At 42.0% G+C, this 22726-nt stretch overlaps 4 protein-coding genes and 1 long non-coding RNA gene across 10 annotated transcripts in view; 3 read left to right on the plus strand and 2 right to left on the minus strand.

Moving 5' to 3' along the window:
• The first annotated feature begins 361 nt into the window (after nt 1-361).
• Nucleotides 362-3747, plus strand: LOC106746231 (aladin). Of its 3 annotated transcripts, XM_014622561.1 has the most exons (8): nt 362-1109; nt 1485-1892; nt 1975-2092; nt 2167-2493; nt 2581-2750; nt 2854-3184; nt 3269-3557; nt 3664-3747. In XM_014622561.1, the coding sequence occupies exons 2-7, from the start codon at nt 1534-1536 to the stop codon at nt 3521-3523; spliced, it is 1560 nt and encodes a 519-aa protein (XP_014478047.1). In that variant the 5' UTR covers nt 362-1109; nt 1485-1533; the 3' UTR covers nt 3524-3557; nt 3664-3747. The 3 variants fall into 3 exon arrangements, with proteins under 3 accessions (XP_014478047.1, XP_014478045.1, XP_014478046.1); XM_014622559.1 differs by having other exon boundaries at nt 3269-3706; XM_014622560.1 differs by lacking the exon at nt 362-1109 and having other exon boundaries at nt 1214-1892; nt 3269-3706.
• LOC106746235 lies at nt 2352-3882 on the minus strand. Of its 2 annotated transcripts, none has more exons than XR_001374581.1 (4): nt 3790-3882; nt 3403-3498; nt 2780-2998; nt 2352-2442 (listed from the first exon to the last, which is right to left on the minus strand). It is a non-coding gene; the product is annotated as an uncharacterized LOC106746235 (long non-coding RNA). The 2 variants fall into 2 exon arrangements; XR_001374582.1 differs by having other exon boundaries at nt 3700-3790.
• A 527-nt stretch (nt 3883-4409) lies between these two features.
• Nucleotides 4410-14514, plus strand: LOC106746311 (zinc finger protein 143-like). 3 transcript variants are annotated; one of them, XM_014622797.1, is made up of 8 exons: nt 4410-4774; nt 6007-6150; nt 7162-7888; nt 9126-10082; nt 10679-11031; nt 11735-11896; nt 12169-12556; nt 14146-14514. In XM_014622797.1, the coding sequence occupies exons 4-8, from the start codon at nt 9173-9175 to the stop codon at nt 14259-14261; spliced, it is 1929 nt and encodes a 642-aa protein (XP_014478283.1). In that variant the 5' UTR covers nt 4410-4774; nt 6007-6150; nt 7162-7888; nt 9126-9172; the 3' UTR covers nt 14262-14514. The 3 variants fall into 3 exon arrangements, with proteins under 3 accessions (XP_014478283.1, XP_014478284.1, XP_014478285.1); XM_014622798.1 differs by lacking the exons at nt 4410-4774; nt 6007-6150 and having other exon boundaries at nt 7044-7888; XM_014622799.1 differs by lacking the exons at nt 4410-4774; nt 6007-6150; nt 7162-7888 and having other exon boundaries at nt 7904-10082.
• Nucleotides 14515-14545: 31 nt separating this feature from the next.
• Nucleotides 14546-21248, minus strand: LOC106746160. Its single transcript, XM_014622413.1, has 8 exons — nt 21044-21248; nt 20849-20983; nt 19245-19710; nt 17749-18007; nt 17183-17344; nt 16466-16663; nt 14922-15077; nt 14546-14730 (listed from the first exon to the last, which is right to left on the minus strand). Exons 1-8 carry the CDS (start codon nt 21144-21146, stop codon nt 14626-14628), a joined length of 1584 nt encoding a protein of 527 aa, XP_014477899.1. The 5' UTR covers nt 21147-21248; the 3' UTR covers nt 14546-14625.
• A 310-nt stretch (nt 21249-21558) lies between these two features.
• The window catches only part of LOC106746313 (mini-chromosome maintenance complex-binding protein), a 14438-nt gene continuing 13270 nt past the window's right edge, over nt 21559-22726 (plus strand). Inside the window, exons 1-3 of the mRNA XM_014622802.1 lie at nt 21559-22157; nt 22291-22402; nt 22656-22726. Coding sequence (XP_014478288.1) covers nt 22396-22402; nt 22656-22726 — 78 coding nt within the window. The 5' untranslated portion in view covers nt 21559-22157; nt 22291-22395. The remainder of the gene's footprint in view (nt 22158-22290; nt 22403-22655) is intronic.

A 22726-nucleotide genomic window follows, 5' to 3' on the forward strand; every position in this document is an offset into this window, starting at 1 on the left:
CTTCCCTTAGGACGGAAACGACCCTCGACGGGTCGGGATTGTCATCGCGCGGTGGATCCTCTCGGACTCGCACTACCTCGGCGGTAGCATCGCGCCACGCGAGTCCACCGGGTAGCCCTTCGCGTTGTCACTCGAGGGGGTGAGAGACTATCGCTCGTTTGTTCTTTGCCGCGACCGCGCGCGCATGTAACTGACGACGAACCCTCTTTTCGCGAGGAGATCGCGAACGATACGGGACAATTCTGCTACGTAACCTACGCCGCTCGAACGGTAACTACACACTGCGGACCCCACCTCTCCCCTCCCGGCAGCGTAACCCCCACCAACATCTTGTTCTACGCTCTCTCTCTCTCTTCCTCTCCCTGTCGTCCCCCACCGCCATTGTATTGCCTAGCTTCCCTCTTTCCCCGCACCTTGTCGCTATGTCGATAGGTCTGCACTCTCATCTACACCTTCTACACTTGCTCTTCCGTAACCTTTCGTCCTTTTCGAGTCGTGCGAGAGCACGCTTGGTCCACTTCGAGGAAGTGAGATTTCTTCTCGCCCGTTGCTCGTTCCCCACCTCATGTCATTCTTCCGCACTCGTAACGCACGAAACGAGTGTGCCGGAAGATAATATTGCGACTCGACGGCAAAGAAAGAAGGATAAATAGATGTGGGAAGCACGACGCCATTGTATCCATAAGTTGCTGCGTGCGCGCCCTAATATCGTTATTACCTGTTCCGATTCGCGCTCCATCGAAGGAGTTTCCGGCGAGCGTGGATTATTGTGTCTACCGAAAAAGAGTCGCGCGATCGCACGAGCGAATCTACGCGGAATGTCATCGCTAATCGCGCCGAGTACCGAAGCTGCCGCAACTTCGCACTGTGTCGGCGATTCGAACTCTGCGCGCGCGCATGCGCGTTCCACGTGTCGTGCCGATAGGACGTTGCCGCGAGACCGATGTAAATAGTGATGCGCCATCTTTGCCGGTTAGCGGCAGCTGATGAGAGGTATGATAAGTCATATTGTCGCTGTCACATTTCGGTTTGAAATTATTTGGTGAGGCACGTGAACCTATTTGTAAGAAAGATATTATACATCAGGTCGCCCCATTTTGTTTGACGATGTAAGTGATTTCTGTCAAGAGGAAAATTACAGTTACAGATGTGCGTCGATACTGTGTTGTCCAATCATGTATATGTTAATAAAAAAATAGAGTTATAACAAATGAATGTAAATAGTTGTTTAGCAACGTTGATTTTGTATTTATTCCATTTTTTCTACTGAAATTATGATTTGTATAGATTTTATTTGAAGCGAGTTAAAAGTAGGGACGTATTACAGTGTGCAAATTCACGCAGATTATTTTCATTTATATTCAAAGTACGCTGCAATGAGACTCCTTAATATTGTCATTTTATTACAATCCTGCGATTGATTGGATAGTGCGGTTTTACAGACTTGTGGTTTGTTATTAATTAATTGTAATATTTTTGTACAGGTCCAATGTATAGGTTAAGTCACAGTGACATATCTGACAGAGAAGAAAAATGACGAAAATAGTATCACTTCACGACTTTGAAGGCCCTATTTTTGATGATGTAGCTACTGTTGGTTTATTGGGCAATACTATGCATTACTGTAGTTACAACAAACTGCAGGATGAGAAGCAACCCTTCTACAAATACTTACGCAATTATCCTGAAGTGTTCCTTATCCAAGATATCCCGGCTACCCGTGACTCAATGCGCACTGTAAGTGCCAATGAACTATTCTTACCTGTCCATGATAGTGCTTTTAAAAAGCTTGCTAGTATATGGAGGGAGAAAGGCTTATCTGAAGCGATTCGTTTTGCTGCTGCTGCTAATCCACGAGAAATCACAAGTGGTATACACTGGATAGCGACAAAGTACCGATAATATTTTCATCTTATATATAAATTATTTTATCTATATTGCTATATTAATATTAAAACTATAATACAATTTTAGACTTATGAAAGCTTTAGATTTGATGGATAGAGGGATATATTACAGAGATCTTTTACCAACCTCGGGAGATGGATCTGTTGCTGATATTGCTACTACACGTGACTGGAATATCTCTCTGGTAGGATAATTTAGCGGGAAATTTCTAAATATCTTGCTTGTTTAACTATTGCAACATATGATGATTTGTCACAGGTAAGGTGTATGTCTTGGCACCCGTATTGCTATCGCCTAGCTGTGGCCACGAGGGACGATCGAATTCGTATTTATTCACCGGTGTCGAATAATGTTGACTGGATGTCACTGATGCTACCTATACCAATATTGCGACATAGCGAGCAGAAATCGATATGCTGCTTAAGTTGGAGGCCATACAGCGGTCGTGAATTAGCAGTTGCTTGTTACTACGGAGTGTTGGTTTGGACGATAGAATTAGGTGCAGCCAGTAATTTACTCAGTCACGCGTTACTTCTGAAACAAAGGAATCATGCGCCTGTTACAAGTGTCACGTGGCATCCACAAGTATTTCATCATTTCATTTTCTTATCACTATCATACATTACAGAGGTTAAAAATTCGTAGATAATATTGCAAAGTGTATATTTTCAGGGTGACCTATTGGCATCTTGCTCACCGACGGACTTAAGTATAATGATTTGGGATGTTTCTAAGGAAGAGGGGGTTCCCTTGAGACGTGTTGGCGGAGGTGGCATATGTTTCACACGTTGGTCACCTTGTGGTTCACAATTATTCTCTGCTTCGTGTGGAAACGTTTTCAGGTGGTGCTTCTTTGCAAAAACATACTCACCTGTCTTCTCCTCAATAGTTTTTGCTCCCGCTATTCACATACCGATCACTTGATTACAGAAATTAACGTTTCAGAGTTTGGAATACTGGCGTTCCAACACCATGGCACGCGGATAAATGGACCGTACCCAGTGGTCGTGTAGCAGTCGCATGTTTTGGTCCCAACTTGACATTACTTTTTGCTACCACCGAGGATCCCGCTACAATATTTTCGTTGCCACTGCGGGATAATATATTCGACGATAAAAAGGCAAACAACAATGACGTGAAGATAGCTATGCGTCTGATTGACTTAACGAAGGTGAATTTCGCATCTGACGATAACGACGATTATGTCACAGCGGGAGGTAGGATAGTCTCTATGGAGTGGAATTCGACGGGGCGATATCTCGCGATAATTTTTCAGGTTTGTAAAATATTCACGAGTAAATGCGGAAATAAAGATTAAAGTGTTCTAACATCATTTGCTTTTCCCTCCTGGATAATATAGGATAGCCCGGTGATCGCTCTGTTTAAAACAAGTATAAATACAATATCGCGAATAGTGGAAGTTCAACCTAGCTGCCTTATCAAAGGATTCCCCGGAGAAGTGCCGAACTGCATTAACTTTTATCAGAAAGATACCTTGTGTATTTGCCTGACGATAGCTTGGAGCAGCGGACGCGTGCAGCATTTCCCGATCGTGGAGGATCACGACAAACTTTATTCCGTTACATCGGTCTACGGGAACAAACGAATTGTATAACCTCGACGTCGGCAATTACAGGTTACTATATTAGGTTGGTTGTTTTATAACGAGCAATAAGAAAGCGATAGCAGTAAGTTTTAAATATCAAATATTAAGTAAGTATTGAATAACAAGCACGTCTTTTATCTTTTTGTCAGCGAATAAATGACGGGAGAATGAAAGTGAACACTCACTCGCGAGAAAACTGTTATTAATAGGCGACCATAGCCGGGCGGTTATCTCGCTTATAAAACTTCCATAGACATATGCGTGTGCGGACGAACCTTATATAATTCTCGTTTCGGGAGGAGTTTATATCCATAACTGCTTTCGGGAGAAAGAGGAGAGAGAGAAAGAGAGAAAAAAACGAATGGGTGGTCCGACACTCTAATGGGCTATGTTTGTAACGTATGGAACATAGAGCGCAACACGGGCTCTTCTCGGGTTCGGTACCTAATTATACGAAGTCACATGCAGAGCGCGCGTCTTTCTATTTTTATGTCGCTTGACCGAATGCTAAACGCTCGCCGACATGTATCCTCGTACGACGGTCCGCGCTATTTTCAATACGTCCTATGTGTCTCACCATACGACGGCTCTATGTGTATGTATACGATTGCAAACAGTCGAGCGTACATATGAGTGTAATTATGAGGTATTCGTGAAGTTAGACCAATTTGTAAAAATATCGAAGCAAAGTTTTTTTACCACCTTCTTTTCCTTCATGCAAAACAGATCGGCTTTCTATATGTTTTTCACATGAATATGTCTTATAAGGCTATGCACGAATTTGTTAAAGAAAAATATAAATGTATTTAAAAAAATATCCATTTTTAATATATGTCTATTATATTTATACACGCGCACATGTGTTTGTTCTTTTTTATTTAGTATTAAGCTCTTTGATCACAAATTATTTTTACATTATTGCAAGTTGATTACATGTATACGTTTATCGGACACACGTGTGAGTTTATTAATGCGCCCGCGGGTTATAATCGTTGCTTGAGATTACGCGAAGCGGCGGGAAGCGTTCCTTTTTTTTCCTCCGGTACGGGGCGATTAAACGTTCAAAATGGGTTTTTTATCCGTTTTGCTGTTATTGCATCCGTATGGGGGGAGAACATGATCGGTGTCCTTTTTACGGTATATTTATTTTAAGGGCGGTCGGGTCGTGTACGCACACACATGCGGCGGCTATAGTACGAGCGAAGCTGACAGGTGCCTGGGCAAAAAAGCAGGACCGTGAGCGGGCGTAGTATGTATAATGTAAGCATCGAGGGCTGGCAGACCACATGTGCCGTTCTATCACTTATCTCACCCGTAATATGACGTACTGCTACCCGGCTGTAAGATGCACCAGGACGCGTACTTATGTATGGGCGCGCGAGAGCGGGTGCATTTTCCGCGTAAAGAGAAACGCAAGAATGAACAGAGCGAGTCGTGCTGGCGCGCGCGACCGAGCGAACGCGCATTACACGCGCGAGAATCACAAAAACGCAACGCCCCGCCTCGTGTTTCTAGGTCCACGATGTACATATATTTGCACATCTCATAGTTACGAGCGAGTCGAGATAAAATACTTTTATTCTCCTGTATCTCGAACAGATTTCACGTTGTATGCGCGATATCAATATCGTAACGATACAATAGCGCATCGAATGCTCGTGTGCGCTTTCTCGTATTAGCAACAGCGTTGCTGTGATGTTATGTGAATTAGAGCGTCAAATCAGCATTAAAAATGCGAAACGAACGCCCATATCGATGTTTATGGCACACAGGGAGACGGAACACTCAAATTTGTGGCCAAACATCTATTCTACTAACTTGAGAATTATGAAAAATTGTTGACATATTTAAATAGTTTAATGTTCGTTCTATGTAATGGTGACCTCAGTTATGCTCTAATTATTTCAGTGTTTTCATTGTAGCAGCGTGTAGAATAGCAAGGTCGCGATTTACCTCGCGAAAATTAAAGTCACTGAAGATCGGATGGACACGGTAGATACGGTGGAGGTGAGAAGATACGTGCAACGGGGTACAGTAGCTTGTAACAGGAGAGCAAGGAGTGAACGACTTGTCCTCATGTGGTGCGCGCATAGAAGCTGTTGTTAATAAGTGACGCGTGTGTGGCAGCTGGTTTTACATTTTTTGCCCCCTGCACCCGATTCTTAGGGCTCGAGCGACGAAAGATCGTCTCGAGCGCTCTCCTCCCCCCCTCCCTCTCTCTCTCTCTCTCTCTCTCTCTTTTCTGTCTATCGCAGCCTCTCCTGTCATCTTTCATTTCTCTCACTTGTACGATTCACCCCGTCTCGAACGCTTCATCAAGATGGACCGACGATTTCAACAGCATGTATCATGTTGTTCGACGCGTAATCAAAACATGAATTGCGTGCAAATTCCAAGTGCATAATGCGACGCATAATGGTATATTCATAATATATTTTTAAGAAAAGAATCAGAAATTCGATTATTTCAAAATGTCCGATTTCTGATTTCAGGATTAACAATCGATAAACTAGCAAAATTAGGGCAAGAGCCTATGCACGAGTGAATAATGAACAACGTGTTTGCTGGAGTCAGACGAGGCTGCCTATTATTATATTCTCCGTAATGGATCGAGGTCATCGTGAGGCTGATTTTTGGTATTATTCTGATTTTATTTTTTCTCATCTATTCGATTTGCGTGGCATTTATTCGTATGGTTAATATGTCGTTCTGCTAGCGAGATATGCCCGAATAACTGATTTGTGTTCTAGTGACCTGTTTTAATAACACAGATTGCTTGCATTTGTCTTTCCAATTTGATATTAATATTTGATGTACAAAAATGTCATGGTTACTAGTATTAGACTTAGTCAATGTTAAAGTTATTATGCCGGATTCTGTACATAATTGCGTTCTTTGAAAAAGGCCCGACGCAGGATCGAAACGTCTGAAATATCTTGGCTTGTGATTTAAATAATTTTGATCGCACCACAACACTCACGCATAGACTCTCATTCGCTCTAATTTTGTTAGTTCTTTGATTATATATAATTAGAGCCATTTAGCTATTTTTATTATCAGGATCAACGTTCAAAGTCGGTGTAATGAACGAGCGAGGCACTTCGATGTATATACACAGAGAAAAATATCTTACTGCGAAGGAAAGCAATTATACGGTTTATTTTACTTCTTTTGAGTAATGATTATCTTCAACAAAAACAATATATTTTTGAGATAATAATATTAAAATATACTCTTTACACAAATACTAGAAAAGCTCATTATCGTTTACTCAAAAGAAGAATTTGCTCTCTTTTCGAAAATATTATAATTTATCGAAGAAAAATTAAATTCGGTTAATTTAAATAAATAAACCGAAGTTTCAGCTTTAATTTAATATTTTTTATTGGAGTACTAAACTTATTAAAATTCAAAATACATTTTGAATAAATTTGACGCTTATCATGAACTTATGATATATTATCGGTCATAAACTTATGACATATTTGAAACAAGTAGTATTTATTCAAATGCAGTACGTATTTTTCTGTGTGTGGAGAATTAGCTCCTCGAACAAAGCCGTATTATCTTGACTCTTTCCTTTCGACTCGCCATATATCGAGAATTCGTGTCCCCGACTTCCTCTTTAATCCATCTACTTTCTCCAGGCGGGCGCTCACGAGAAGGTAACGCGTGTCGCGCGGACGAAATCATGAATGACCCGCGCGTGGGGAGCATGACGATCCTGACGGAGGAGAAAGCGAGTGAACACGAAGAAGATGAAGAAGAAGAAGAAGAAGCAGCAGCAGCAACAGGAGCAAGAGGAGGAGGAGAAGGACGCGTGTAATACGCGCGCCGGCAGATGTTCGGGCGCGCCTGCCGCCACCCCCGGTCGCCACGAAGAGAGACCGCAGCGGCGAAACCCCCGCCGTTGGTGCCGCCGCAACGGCAAGTGCAGCCGCGATGCAGCAAGTGCAACGTACCCTGAATGAGGGGAACGTGGCCACGCGAGTGGGCGGCGCGTGTTCCCTCGTACCCCCGCCGCCTTCCCAACATTCCACCCTCCGGTTTTCGACACCGAAGGGCCGCGCACCGCCGGAGAGGGGGCAGATCTTCGTCCTCTCGGGCCGCTCCTTGGAGGAAAAGCGTAGCCTCGGTACGCTGATAGTCTCCGAAGAGGCGCGGATACGGTCGGTGCTGCGAGAGCTTCTCCTTATCGGCGGCAGCCGGCGTCGACGCGCGCCGTTGCTCCGTCTCTTCGGCTGTGTTGTTTCTCGCGATCGCTATCGCTAAGCGCGTGCCACCGAGAGAGCGTACCCTCCAACGGAAAAGACCGGCGCGATAAGCCAGCGGCCCGCGCAATCGGCGCGTGCATGTCGATACGTTGATACCACGGTAAGCCGTATTCGAATACGTTCTTCTCTTCTGTGCGACTTCCGGGAGAAAGAGATTTAATTGGTCTGTTTTTTCATAGCCGAATTGGCCGCGCTAGTTTAAGTCAAATTTACGCACACTGAATGTAAGTTTCTTCGACTAATGCACAGCCAGTTCAGCTAAAAAACAGACCAAGAGAGTGGCGTGATGTCTCTCTGTCTCTCTTTCCGTCATTGTGGTTCGGCGTAATACATCGAGCTATTGTTGAGAAGTCTCCTCCGCGGTGATCTTACGTTCTCTCTGGCGCGAAAGAAGAAGATTTCGTCGTTGTGCTCGACTGTACCTTGGGTTCACCTATGTGTGTGTGCGGGTGGAATGTGTCGTTAGTTGTTCCGATGACGCGTATGCACACGAGCGATGTTGAAAGAGGGGTCTGGAGGAGCTTGCGCAAATTTAGGGAAGCGAAAACATGATGAAGCAACATCGTGGGGGTTTTTTTTCTTTTCTCGACGGAGATCAAGTTACAACTGCTACGAGAGTTGAGGAGTCGCTGTTGAGAGAAAGGGAGGATATTGCCTCGACTCGACCAGTTGGCTCACTCAGAGCGCCGTTTCTTTCGCGGTAAAGAAAATCGTCTCACAATGTCTCGATGCAGTTGTGACTTTTTCCTCCGGAGGTGTAACGTAGAACTTCTCGTAAGTACGCTCTCGCACACGCTGGATGCTGGATTATCGTGCGAGGAAAACGCTCCTGATTGACCAGCGCAATCGTCCGAGCGCGCGACCAACAGGAACACTCGTTTCGCGGAAACAACCGGATCGTCGTGTTTAATTAACAATACAATATCCAGTCTTTGATTAGCGAAACGAAAAAGAGAGAGAGAGAGAGAGAGAGAGAGAATAACACGGAGGCGTTGACGGAACCCCGCGATAATCTGCCAATTTCGATCTGCGCTAATCCGCGCAAGTTGGTTTCGCGTCATAGCCTATCATCATCCGCGGATCCGTGCTCTCTCTCTTTCGAGCGGAGGCTTTGACGGCTCCGTTATCGCGCCTTACGTAGTAACGCGAGTTCTGATAGCCGATACCGCGAGAAAGAGAGACGGGGGAGGGAAGGGGGTCAAGCCTGAAGACGTCCGACACAACACACAGCTTTCTCAATCCGCGTGAGCGAGCGAGTGACGTTACAAAATCAGCAGTTTCGCAACGAAGCGTTGCACTAACGTTGTACATCTATCTCTCGCCATGTTTGACGGCAGGCTGCCGTCGCGACGACGAGTCCGGAACGAAGGAGGAGGAGGAGGAGATGCACCTCGAGGATTACCACGGCGAAGGGAGCGAGGAGGACGTGCGAGTGTCAGCCGGACAGGACGACGATTTCGCGGACGACGGCTCGTCGCAGCTGGTGACGTCAATGGCCTTCACCACGATGAGCATCGGCGTGGGCCAGCCGCACTGTTGGGCGGCCTCGCAGCCGGACCTTTTCTCCCCGCTCGACTCGGGCGCGGATCCGCGGGAGTACCTCGACTGGGATCAAGTGCCCGCTGTCTTTCAGTTTCCCTCTCAGTATCCCTCCAACGGCGACGCCGGATCGCCGGAGAGCACGTGCAGCGAGGCGATCACGCCTACCTGGAGCAACGGCCCAGCGGCCACGAGAACGGACGATGGCTCGGAGGATAAGTCCGACTGTTTGGCGCAGAGGCTACCCTCCATGGGCTCGGCCTTCTCCTTCTCCCGCACCTTCTGCAACACGGTTTATCCGGAATACAGCGCCGAGGCGCAGAGCTACCAGGACTACCAGGACTGCCAGGACGTGGTGTCGCTGCTGATGAGCATGCAGAATGACAGCGCGCAAGAGCACTACGGGCCCTCGCCCACGCAGACGTCCGTCGGCGACGAGTTCGACCTGAGCCTGATCAGGGGCGACCCGACCTCGCTGTTGAGCGGCGTGGTGGACTCGCCCTCGTCGCCGCCGTCCTGCCTCGGCGACAACCTCCGGCAAGAATCATTCCAGAGCTTCAACGGTCAGTACTACGCTGTCGGACATCTCGTCTCGTCGCAGCAGCCGTCCGCGCTGTCGTCAATCAGCTTCGCCGGCGAGCTCGCCGCGGAGAGCTTCGGCAACCAGGTGATATTGCCGCGCAACGAGGGTCTGCTGCTCGGCAACCGGCGCGTCGCTGCCGCCGTGGAGAATGAGAAGAGCAATAAGTCCTACGGTGAGTTGATGATACCACAATTAACTGCCGGTTTCACTTTCATCGATTCTACGAAATATTATGATAATTGTGATAATTCAAGTACTAAAAATACAATATATAAATGTAACTTGAGATATCTGAGTGCATCTTTTGCCTCGTTTTATCGGCTCTTCGTTGACTGTACAAAACAATTTGGCAGATGCAATTATATTTTATACACCGAGAGAAGCTTATTTATTTAAGTAAAATAAACAATTACTTTCATGAGAAATTACAGATTTAAGAAACAAGTATATTTCTTTATTTAGAAAATTGTTCTCGATATAAAAATATGTACGTATCTAGCGGAAAGTGAACGTCGAATCGACGTCACATTGACGTCAAATCGGTGGCGGAACAATCGAAATTACATCGAATCGACGTTGATTTGACGTTGATTCAATGAGTCATTTCTCACCGAGTAGATATAAATACGTTATTAGTACCCACTGAATAAATATTTTTTTCTTAGATACTTTTTCTCTCAATGTATATAATTTTTAATAAAACACAGTTGTATCACAGTAGCTTTCTATTTTCCGTGTACCCACAATTATTACTAACGCACATTGCAGATTGCACGCAGAAACCCGCGGAAGACGGCTTCGACTCGACTTACTTGTGCCGTTGGATCGACTGCGGCTGTACGTTCACCGAGCAGGAGGGTCTGGTGCGGCACATAGAGAGGCGGCACGTGGAGTCGTCCTCGGCGAACGCGCACGGCCACGGCCGACGGATGCAGCGGGACCGCGACAAGGAGCAGCGAGAGGGCAAAGAAGGAGCAGGAGAGGGTTTCTCGGCGGCGAGCCGTGAAGACGAGTTCGCCTGTCTGTGGCAAGGGTGCCCGCGCGCGCGACCCTTCAACGCGAGATACAAGCTGCTCATTCACATGCGAGTACACACCCACGAGAAGCCGAACAAATGTACGGTTAGTGTCATCATGTTTCGTTCGCCAGCCTCGATCTACATCGACCTCTGACTTTCATGGTTAGTTGCGAATCTCCCGATAACAGCCGCTCGTGGAAAGATTCGCGAGATACCGTCGGCCACGATGATTTTTTCTGAGAGCTTCCGCTCCTCAAGTGAAATAGAAAATTTGAGAGAGGAGCAGGAAGGAAGAGAACGCTCCTTCTTGAGCGAAGTAGACATTCGTGAAAGGAGGAGAATATTCCTGTACCACCGCCACCATATGTCGCATGTGCGAGGTGACTCCTTAATATTTATTTTATCGGTCGCCCTACTGATATTTGTATGACACTTGCGGGGCAGAGTGAGGTGCAACGGTGAATAACCGCTTATCGGTGAATAACTGCTGATTCCATACAGAGGAATTTTTTTTTGTACGGAGAAACGTTAATCAATTTTGTCTTATTACTAATTTCAATTAATATACTCTTTGTGCGTTCAAATTAGCAGCGACCAAAAATTTCAGTCGATCATTCGCTTGCGCAATTATGTTTCTCGCTGTACCGCTTGTCGTTTTCCTTTGTACAATTGTTGAGCAAATAATAATAAAGATAATAATAATTATAAATAAGTAAGAATAATAATAATTGCTGAGTAAAATTGCTAGGTTTTTTGTAGACTGTTCTCATCGATGAAATATTGATTTTTACTTTTGGATTTTTTAGTTTCCGGGATGTAAAAAGGCCTTTAGCCGCTTGGAGAACTTGAAGATTCACCAGCGATCGCACACGGGCGAGAGGCCTTACGCGTGCCAACATAACGGTTGCTCGAAAGCGTTTAGTAATAGCAGCGATCGGGCCAAACATCAAAGGACACACTATGATAGAGTACGATATTTTTTTACTCGTGCAGCGTCTCGTTTTCCCTTCGTACATGCAACTACCGTAAATAGTTAACCCTTATCGGTCGTAAGTCACCTCTCACGTGACAACAATACTTCGTCGCTGCGGTCGTACGTCACGTAGGAGGTGACAAGTTCGCATATTTACCGAAACCAGCTACAACCTAGTGAGAATCACGCATAAAAAGCTAGCGTCCGATAAGGGTTAACAATCTTCTGACTTTTCTTTTTTCTTTATATGTTGAAATCTTCTTCCAGAAGCCATACGCTTGTCAGGTAAGCGGCTGCGGTAAGCGCTACACGGACCCATCGAGTCTCAGAAAGCACCTGAAGAATCACTCAGAAAACTCCGGCACATTGTCGAGTTTGTTGTCGTCTGACAAAATGTCCATGTCAGTCGCCGCGAACAATGCAACGGTGCATGGATTAAGTTCGACGGTTCCGCACCGGCAAGACGCAAAAGCGAATCATCATCCGCCGTACGAGCTGTCCAAAACGTATGTGAAAGAGGAGGACGCGTTGTCCAACGATACGCACACTAGGATCCCCATTAACTTCGACAACAACCAGCAGGAATACGTGCCGATTGAGTCGGTTTGTCACCTTCTCATCAACGACGTCCACAACGTGCACAACGAAAGTGCAGGTAATAACGAGCGCACTCGATCGACTTGATCTTCGGTAGGTGGCATTAAATGCTCTTTGAACTTCCGATACCGTGGAATTTGTGCGTTTCCATATCCACGATAGGTGTAGTAAGCTTTTAACTTTTTGCTCTAAGCAATACAATTTAACGTAATTTCTGACGTCCCTCCCGCTACTAAAAGTCGCAATAACGTTTAAATCTTGAGAATTGCGACATCTGGTAATGCTTGAAACGCGTTTCAATTGCATTACATATTTGGTACTCAGGTTACTATTTTACGTTATCAATTATCACGTTACAGTTAGTACTTATTACCGTTATTACAATTTAGAGCAAAAGACTGAAGGTTTACTACACCTATTATAGATCCGAGTTATTGGTACTCAACGAGACCAAAGAGCTTATGGTACCTGCCGAGGATGAATAATATTTAATCGGTTACGAATCACTAGACTGTCTCGCGAATATCCTCACAAGTATGCCAAGAATATCGTATATCGCGCTTCGTCGTGACGATATCACATTATTTAAATTCTCTGCAAAATTTATCTTAACGGTGAGTAGCAACCTTCAATCGACATCTTCGATAGAAAAAAAAATCTGGCCGAAATGCGATAAGGAGCATGAACTTGCTACTTGACTTGTTTAAACGTCGTTCTTTCCATATGTAGAAGTTTATCGTGAAGATAAAGCGTGACCTTTAACTTTCATTAGCAATAGCAAGATCTTGTCCCTGAGACAAGTTCCGTTGTGGCTTTCCTTCCTTCGGTGGAAATATAACTTTTGTTGAATGAAACAGAGCTATATATATATATATATANTAATAATATACCAGTAATTTTTTCGTAGTTTATTATTGTAGTTTATTTCCTATATAGGAATATTCTTTTCAGATATTTATTCATTAGATCAATTTACCTGAAGGTGAGACATCGGCCCTAATATTGATGCTCGGCGGACGACGTTAGTCTCGGTCTACAATAGATGCTTCAAGCTCTAAGCTTTAAGAAATTGAACAATCACAGTCGAACTGTAGAAGAAAAGCCAATTATAATTGGTCAGTTTCTTAAATCTTACGCCTTGAATTCTCATTGTAGACCCCGCTTTACCCGCCGGTCACAGTCTCAACACCTTAACGTTGTGTGCAATTCTGATGAGAACGCGTGTAAAAAGCTCCCTGCGGAGATCATCAGCCGTGCTATTGGATCGCGCGCGTGCTGGCTTTTTCTGCCGCGCATTGCAAGTTGAGAGATAAAGAGAGACGCCGATGTGACAGTGTCGCGCTCGGCCGTCTATAGCTAATCTCAGAGGAGGTTCGCCGCGCTTTTATGCCTTTACCCCATACAGAGTCTTAAAATAATATTCTTTGCTTTTTTGGACTCGCGGCTGTACGCGCGTACGCGCGCGCGACAAAACAGATGACGCGTTGCCACGTGCCGCGCACCCGTCCGTGCCGTTTGTCCAAAGGAGCCGTCGCGTAATTTCGTGAAAGTATATAAAAACGCGCGGGCGCGCGAGATCGAATGCGGCCGAGGGAAAAGAGTGCGAAGGAAGAAGGAGGCACACATCGTTGCGACACATTGTTTCAGGATATTGCGCGGCCGCGGAGGACGACGTGCCGGATTTCCACGAGCTTGGCGCCGACATCGAGCGGCAGTTCCACGAGCTAAGCGCCCTGGACGACGCTATTTTCATCGACGGATAATTCCCCCCCCCCCTCCTCAGCGGGAGAACCGCTTTTTCTTCTCTCTCACGGAGGCGAGAAGACGAAGGGGCACCATCCTGACCGTCGTGATCTCATTGTCGGCGCGACGCGCTGCGTTTCCAAAGACTCGTTTGTTTCCTCGTATTTTTCTTCTCCCCCCTTCCTTTTGTACGAGCATTTTTATACTTATTATTAGTACCGTTGACAAATCATATATATTTTTGTACATAGTCACATATGAATATTATAATAAGCAAACAATATTATAATAATCGTTTATTTAGAACGCGAGCGATTATTTTTCCCCGCACCTTCCGCTCGCGCGACTTACTGTCTCGTTTCTTCTTTCTCTCGCGATTCCTCTTCAATTTACGCTGCTGCTGCACGCGGCTGGACTCTCCGTCAAATATCGACAAATCAACCCGGGGAAGTTGCGTAACGCCTCGTTTTGATTCCGCTCGGAGTACACCTGCGTACACACAGGAGGATGATTTCGTGTGCATATAGATAAATAATCAGGCAGAATTCTACTGCGTGCTTTGCGACGAAATCTCCGAAGTGATTTGGGGTGAAAGAGTGCAAAATAATATTTATTAGTAAGTTAAAGTAGAAATTCGTGTGATCGCGCTTCGAAGTAACGTGTGATTATGGGCGCCTTACCCCGTTGATCACTATCGTCGGGACGAATTTCAACCGTGGGCTGAGAGCTGCCGTCTTATCGCCGTTCTCAGCGAGCAAATCATCTCCCAATGAGCTTTCAATGCAGTTGTCAATTGCGCTCCTCGTTTCTTCGCTTACGCCGGCATTTTGAGCGCACTAAAATTCGATCGTCGACATTTAATTAATTTTTAATTGTTTAATTTTTCTTATGTTTTTATCGTTACTATTTTATAACAGAAAATATCAAAAGACGATCATGCGATGTTTCGTTCATCATAAATATCGTCTTATGCATTAAACATTTTTACATGTTTTGATCATGGTGACTAAAAACATAACGGAGCAGAGTTATTGTCTGCAAACATTAAATATTTCGAAACGCTATGCATATTAATAAGATATAAAACGTACGCATTATTAATAGAACTTGTTTTGAGAAATTTGTATTCATCTTTCCTCAATATTTTACGCTGAAAAAATCGCTTAATTTTCTGAGAATGATGTAGCTCAAACAGAAATTAATTTAAAACTATTCCAATTTATCTATAAAGTCAGAATACTTTTGAAATATATCTATGATATTATCCCGGTATCTTCTTTAAAGAAACGGATAAAAAGCAGATAAGAGATAAAATTTTTATCGTAGCAAAAATAAATTTAATAAATTTTATCTCACTTCTGCAGATTATATCATAGCGTATATTTTATTAATCAAATTATACAAATATAGACAAATATAACCGAATTTTCCATCTGGTCCCTATTCTTCCCAGATCACAGAAAAATCGGTTACATCAATGTTTTTTTTTTTCATGTAACACACTAACTTTTTTATAATTTATACCCCAATGGAAAAATTAATTTTTCACATATAATAACAACAACTCTAGTGTTAGTGTAGATTAAGATTAGGGCTTCCGTTTTCTCGTTTTAACGTATAATATAATAGACTCTGATTAGATAAGTACAAAATAAGATAATAGAGATTAATTAAGATATGTAGAGTCTGTTGAATCATTGAAGTCAAGTAGATAGCTATTCTAATTTGACATCAAGATATCTCCGATAGCGAATAGCAGTAACAACAACAGGATTTGGAGATACATACATATAATTAATTAATTCTATTATCTTATACTTGTCTCATTCTTCTATTTGTTAAATAGTTTGTTTGAATGTCTCAACATCTCTCAGCATGTCTCAATATTTGTGCAAATAGTGTTTCAAAAACACTATCTTGCACAAATAATGCCGAAATATCCGTGAATCTAATTATACTCAATGACCTTTTCAGATTTGCCTGACAGCAGTAATACAGGTGTCTGTGCCGTAACGCACTCTATTCCGCGAATTCGATGAGAAAGTATGTCAAAAGGTCTCGTTGTAATTACAGCTAAATGTCAGTTCGTTGACTTCTGCCCATCGGCAGTGTTGAGATTAATTACAATTCACTTCGGCATGAACACTTGTCGGTCGCGGCCTCAATGGCGCTTTAACGAGTCACGTATCGCGTGGCCGGGTGGAAAATGATAGTGATAACTCACCTGCGGCACCGCGGTCGGCGGGTTTCTACTGGACATTGCACAATTTACCAAGCTGACCAGCATTTCTTCCTGATTTTCGATGTTCTCGGAAGATTTTATCGCATTGATTGCGCACGATTGGGCCTTATTGCCGCGACATTCGGCAGGCCCATGTTGACACTGGAACTGCCACGGAGTGGTTGTGCTTTCGCGTGTGTGCTACAAGCACACATCATCAATTCGCATTAATATACCGGCTTTAAAAGCCACATCGTGTTCTTCGCGATCGACACACGCGAGTGCAGAAATGAGGAGTCGGCAAGGCCACCGTCTCGCGTTCTCAAGGACATGAACGGGACTGACCAATCCTTTGTGTCCGGAGGTAACTCGTCTCATGTATATATGCATATATGTGTATAATGGATAAAAGTCTTCTTCATTGAAGTAATTTATACAAGGAAAAGGAAGCAAATACAAAAAGAAAATACGAAAGAAGGAACGGTAGAAAAAAAGAAGACAACGAACAAATTACGTAAAAATACTTGAAATTGTATTTTTAGAATATTTTAATCAACTTATGTCGAGGACCACTATATCGGAAGATTAAAAATCAAGTGGAAAATTTAAGAGTGACAAACAAAGCACTCGAAATGTTATCGTCTAATTTTCGTCTCATTATCGTATTCATCACGTTAAGACGAAGGCGTAGATTTGAAGTGTGATAAAACATTTACTCACCGTAGCTTTACCGTAAGGAATAAACGTGATGTGGATATAGTCCTTCAATTGTCCATACGACGGTGCTAGCTGAGTTGTAATAAATCGCTTACTGTCACCACATAAGGCCTCGTAGTAAACATCTACGTTCACGATGTTTCTCTCCTGAGATTGTGTATTGACCTTAAAAACATTTATGGTCCATATGGTCATCATTTAAGGATTATAAATATCAAGAATTATTCTTATTTCTCTCTTATATATGTTCTTTGCGGAAAATATTCAAAAGAAATCGACGACTTTAGTTGTTTAGTTCCTTATCAAGCAGAGAAAATATAAAATGAAAATATTTACTAAAAGCAACACATATATTATTAGATATTACTTGATGAAAATAGTTAATTCGGCAATTTCATAAAATGTATGGCGATTCTACCAGAAATATAATCTTGTAATAACGTATTCTATTTATAGAATCACATCGCGCGGTGAGAATTTTTATGAATATCAATGAATCACCGCATAACAACTTTATCACAGGCTCATTGATACGTTAAAGTCAGGTCACTTGCACACTTTATACTTACCAGGTTGCTGTGACAAGTAAGTGCAACAAAGGCGGCAACCACCAGCCAGGCGCGCGAGTTGAACAGGTAGTACCGCATGGTTGTGTCGCTCGTTAACGAATAAACCGGAGAGAAGGCACTCTTAAACTCGTTGCGACCGATAGGCATCGGCAAACAGCGAAAAACGCGGGAGTGGGAGGGGCGAAAAGCAACGATGGGGGATATCCGGAGAGAGGGAGAGAGTGAAATGAGATAATCGATAATGAGTAATTCTCGCGATATTAGCGGAGGTCATCTCGTTGTCGATTCGGTCGTATGTGGAGCTTGAGAGATCCGGAGTTATGATGGCCATAATTAAGGCGTTGAATCAAAGCATTGAATCAAAGGATTCGATGTAGCAAATCCTTACTTGGGAAGCTTTGAAATTGCTTACAATATATATATATATATATATTTATTTATTTATTTATATGTATAAGTTAATATGTATGTGCAGGATTAGATAGTAACTTGCAAATTAGTTAAAAGCTAAGTTAAAAGTTCTAAAGTTAACAACTTTTAACTTAGTTAAGTTTAAATGAGTTCACTTTTAACTTAGTTACTTTTTATACATTAACTTATTAACTTATTTTATTTAAGTGAAAATATTTCATCAATATCGAAATAGTCTGACACGATCATCATCAGAAACATCTATATAAGAGTTTTTCTTTATCAAATGCGAAAGAAAGACAAATAATGATAGAACTTCTCAGTTAGCACAGTGGTAAATAAAAATTTATAGAGAATTCATTTTAAAGAATATCTACAGAAATAAGAAAATATCTGGAGAATTCTTGAAGAATTAATCACAATCAAATTTGTCTTGAAATATTCCTTAAAAGTTCACTACAACGAATATTAGAGTACCCGAGCATTCGTAGCCCACTTGTAGCACACGGGTTAGAATTGATTCAGCAGGTATTTCTATGATACGGATGTCCGCATCGTAGATTAAGATATCATGGTATCTTTAGGATATTCCTATAATGTATTTTGGACATATGGAACGGATACATCTTACGGATATCCGCATCGTACGGCATCATACGAATCCTATATATATTAAAGCTAAAACTTTACGAAATGATAAATTACTTACGAACAATTACGATTTTATATTTACAATTTCAGTAACTATGTTTTTTACAAAACGTTAGAAATGTAGAAATGTAATATCGCAACTGTAATATGTAATATTTAGTAAGAAATAAGTTATTGAAATCGTAAATATAAAGTCGTATTTGTTCGTAAGTAATTTATTATTTCGCAAATTTTTAACAATTTCTAAGAATTTTAATCTATATTACTATATTAGACTTAAACGCGTTACGATGGCAACAGATGTATATGCCGAAGTTCGGTGGTTAGATTTCGTCTCTAAAAACTTACACACGCAGACACACCGTGCGACGCAACGCCGGTTCGGCGCGCAATAAGAATCACGTGTCGAGGAGGCCGATATCAAAGTATATTACGAACTTACGCCTTGATGAAACTTCACTTCTGTTTGTATCGTCTTTAACTCTTCGTGCAATTTTATAGCACGTTTTTTGAAAGTCTTGGCGAGCGCGTCGTTCTTCTGCACGCCGTCCCCGCGTGCGTGCATCTGCGACAGATTCGCGCAGGCATACGGATTGCCGAACTCGCAGCTCTTCAACGACAGCTTGTACGCTTCCTTGAAGTTCTTGTTGATTATGCCCTCCTTGCCGGCTAGATACATGCCCGAGAGATAGAAACATGCCGTATCTGAGTTATACACGTCGCAGGCTTTTTTCAGTTGCTCGACGCCCGCTTGAACCTGCGTGGCTCTGTCTTTCTTTCCCACGTCGTGATTGGATGTTCCTAACATACCGGCATGCAAACAGCCATTTTCGTCATTTAATTCGCAGCCCTTCGACATGTACTCGTACGCCAACGGCACGTTCTGCTTGCAACCTTTGCCTGTGTGAAATAGAAAAGAAAACATTACGATACATTTAGGTTATCTCTTACATTTAGCAGATTAATTCTCATTTATGGATCTTTTTAACAATTTTGAGTGCATGTTTTTCTTAATGACAATACCAAAGAAGATATTATTTATTATTTTAATCAATAAAATGCTAATACAAATCGACGATTTTACAGAACTTGCGTAACGAGCACATAAAGAAATTTGAACATTTATTTTGCGCGTGAATGTTGAATATGAGTGCTTTCGCGGTAAGTATCGCGATTAGAAGAAGCAATAGACCAAATAATTATATATTTGAATGAATAACTATATATTTTTAGGACAATATATATCGTAAGATTAAATATATATACATACTTATAAAATCTTGAGACAATTGTGAAATTAACGACGCGTTACACGTTAAATGTTTAACCCTTTCGCGGCGGAGTGCTCTGGAAAGAGTTGCGCTCTAAGCAGCCGATGCCAGATCGACCGCGCGGACAAAATACGCGAGTCGAATTTGTGGATAATTATATTTGACTATGTAAAAAAAACCTTTGCACAAGAAGCGTATGCTGCTAGCACGTCAAAAACAACTTAATGGACATTAATGGCAGTTGTTGATAACAAACGAACAGCGCCTTCGTACGAAGAGAGCGGCTCCGGATGGGCGCCATCTGGCGCTGTTCGTTCGCCGCGGGTAAATTTGCCTGAGCGCCGAACGGCGCTGTTCGCTGAGAATGAGCATCTATAGCTGAGCGCCTAAAGGCGCTGTTCGCCGCGAAAGGGTTAACACGTTCATTGCCAATCACGCGATATCGCGTGATGCGAGTTCTCACCAAACGGCCGATCACGCGTTATCGCGTAATAAATATTTAGAGTACATAAATCCTATGTACATAATAATAAAAGCATATAAATAATATATTAACTTATTTTGAGCACAATAAAAACTAAATAAAAAAATTTAAAAAAATACGAAATTCCAATTTTTAGCTTGGCAATGAACGTGTTAAAAATATATCGAATGACCGAGAACGGTCGATAATGTCAGTCTCTTCAATTGTTTCTGGGTCGCCATGATAATTTTGATAGTCCCTTACGAGCGGTCAAAGTTATTTCTCCCTCGCCGAAGTTACTCACCGACCGCCAGAAAATCGCCGTATTTCGCACAGCTTCTGCCGTAATTGTAGTTGTCACAATTCATCTTGAACAACGAAGCGGCCTTTTTTATATCTTCATTTATCGCTTCGTAATAATCACCCAGTAGATGGCACACTGTGTATAAAACATTTTTTGAGGTTACATATGATACTGGATGCGCACGCTATCACTCACCTTCTGGTTTTTTCTCACTGTAACAGCCAAACTGGTATTCGATGTGTAAGTTCTTTAAGTACTCCTTCACCTCTTCTTTGTCCTTTAAGTTGTAACTTGACATTGTACGTTGAAGAGAATTTCACGAAACACTGTACGCGAAATCGTGCCTACCAGGAGATGAACAATATCGACAGCACTATCGATAAGTATCGGTCGCCTTCGATGTTATCCTTATTTTCTCGAGAAGACTAATGCGAATTCTTCAAATCGCGAATGAACAGTATTAACAAGAAAGAAACTAAATCATCAATTATTAAATACAGAGATTTTTAATAATTAAAAGTTTATTCGACCAGCTAATATATTCTATTCATTACTGTTAACTGGAAGTCCGTCTGATCCATAACTGAATTATCATAAAATGTTTCTCGAATTGTATTTACTATTATTTTAATTCGTTAAATTTTCTCTTTATCATATAATTGAGAGAAGTAATCCTTAAATCTTTATCCGCAGCGTATACGATAAAATATATAGTGAATAAATTATTTTTTTTATTATGTGATAAGAAGGTTATAACATTTTAAATTCACGAGTTTCAGAATGTGCGATTGTATTTTTATGACGGTTTTCAGGACTTTCGCGTATGTTACAAAATTTATCGGAAAAAATTTTCGCAATTTTTTTCCGCCACCTACATGTCGGTCTCGTGCATCCCTAGTGTAGCTAAAGCTAGGAACAATTGGTCGGTCGATTTTTATTAATTCCCATGAACATCGTTGCGAGTCGCCACCGTCTGTTCCCAAGTTAAGGTCCTCGGTAATACGTACTCAATGCCACGCTTTCCCGCCTAAATGTTGTGATTTCGGTGGGAAAATATTTGTTGGATCAGGAACGTCTATGTACTCTCGTGAACGAGTTCGTTAGTGAATCACATGTTTCTTTCGAGGTCGTATTTATTTCGACAGTGCTTTTATTAGCATATTTGAATCAGATTCAATCTATATTATCAAATTAATTATCTATCATAACCAAAAATCTATCAGTCGACCGTACAATAGTGTTATGCGAGGTCCTTGGCGGGGTTCCTGATAGCTGAAGTCATATATGAAAGAAGGAAAATTTCTGCAAGGTTAAATTTGATTATATTATTTTACCATTGTTATGTACATACGTCGATTTTTTAAATTTTTTCTATGAAAAATAAAATGATAAGAAGAAGGCAAAGTTAAAGAGTGATATTACGATTTTTCCCGACGACATAGAAATCCAGTTGTTGAAATAAGAAGTCTAATTGAAAGGGAGCACGGATAAATTGTCCTTCTTATTGTGTGTTAGTAATCAACACATTGGAATATCCCATTTTCAGAATGACAGGTGTGTATAATTGCATTTTATACCTGTATGAGTTATTTAAAATTAACAATAGTTTGATCGTTTAATTGTACTTTCTTGTATATTTTTTCTATATAAAATGAAGTAAATATATTTTTGAGCTTTGAAGGAAAAAAGCAAAGATAAAAAATATACAAGAAATAATTAGATAAAAGACTAATGAATCTTACATATTTTGTATTATATATAGCTTATTTGTTTATTGTAATATTTTATGATACTTGGTTTGATTTAGCTACTGAAGTGAGAAATTGGACTACAGAGTATTATATTATAAATCAATCATCTTGTCAGCAAATTTTAGAA

Source organism: Dinoponera quadriceps, unplaced genomic scaffold, assembly GCF_001313825.1.
Source record: "Dinoponera quadriceps isolate SergipeBrazil2010 unplaced genomic scaffold, ASM131382v1 scaffold566, whole genome shotgun sequence".
Taxonomy (NCBI): Eukaryota; Metazoa; Arthropoda; class Insecta; order Hymenoptera; family Formicidae; genus Dinoponera; species Dinoponera quadriceps.

Coding starts and splice junctions, on each gene's coding strand:
- LOC106746231 (XM_014622561.1), top strand. CDS start 1,534: ATGACGAAAATAGTATCACTTCACGACTTTGAAGGCCCTATTTTTGAT. Junction 2,093..2,166: donor GTGACTGGAATATCTCTCTG/GTAGGATAATTT, acceptor GATTTGTCACAG/GTAAGGTGTATGTCTTGGCA. Junction 2,494..2,580: donor GTGTCACGTGGCATCCACAA/GTATTTCATCAT, acceptor GTATATTTTCAG/GGTGACCTATTGGCATCTTG.
- LOC106746311 (XM_014622797.1), top strand. CDS start 9,173: ATGCACCTCGAGGATTACCACGGCGAAGGGAGCGAGGAGGACGTGCGA. Junction 10,083..10,678: donor GAAGAGCAATAAGTCCTACG/GTGAGTTGATGA, acceptor CGCACATTGCAG/ATTGCACGCAGAAACCCGCG. Junction 12,557..14,145: donor CGTGCACAACGAAAGTGCAG/GTAATAACGAGC, acceptor ACATTGTTTCAG/GATATTGCGCGGCCGCGGAG.
- LOC106746160 (XM_014622413.1), bottom strand. CDS start 21,146: ATGTCAAGTTACAACTTAAAGGACAAAGAAGAGGTGAAGGAGTACTTA. Junction 20,984..21,043: donor CAGTGAGAAAAAACCAGAAG/GTGAGTGATAGC, acceptor TTTTATACACAG/TGTGCCATCTACTGGGTGAT. Junction 16,664..17,182: donor TTCCTTACGGTAAAGCTACG/GTGAGTAAATGT, acceptor GTGTGCTTGTAG/CACACACGCGAAAGCACAAC.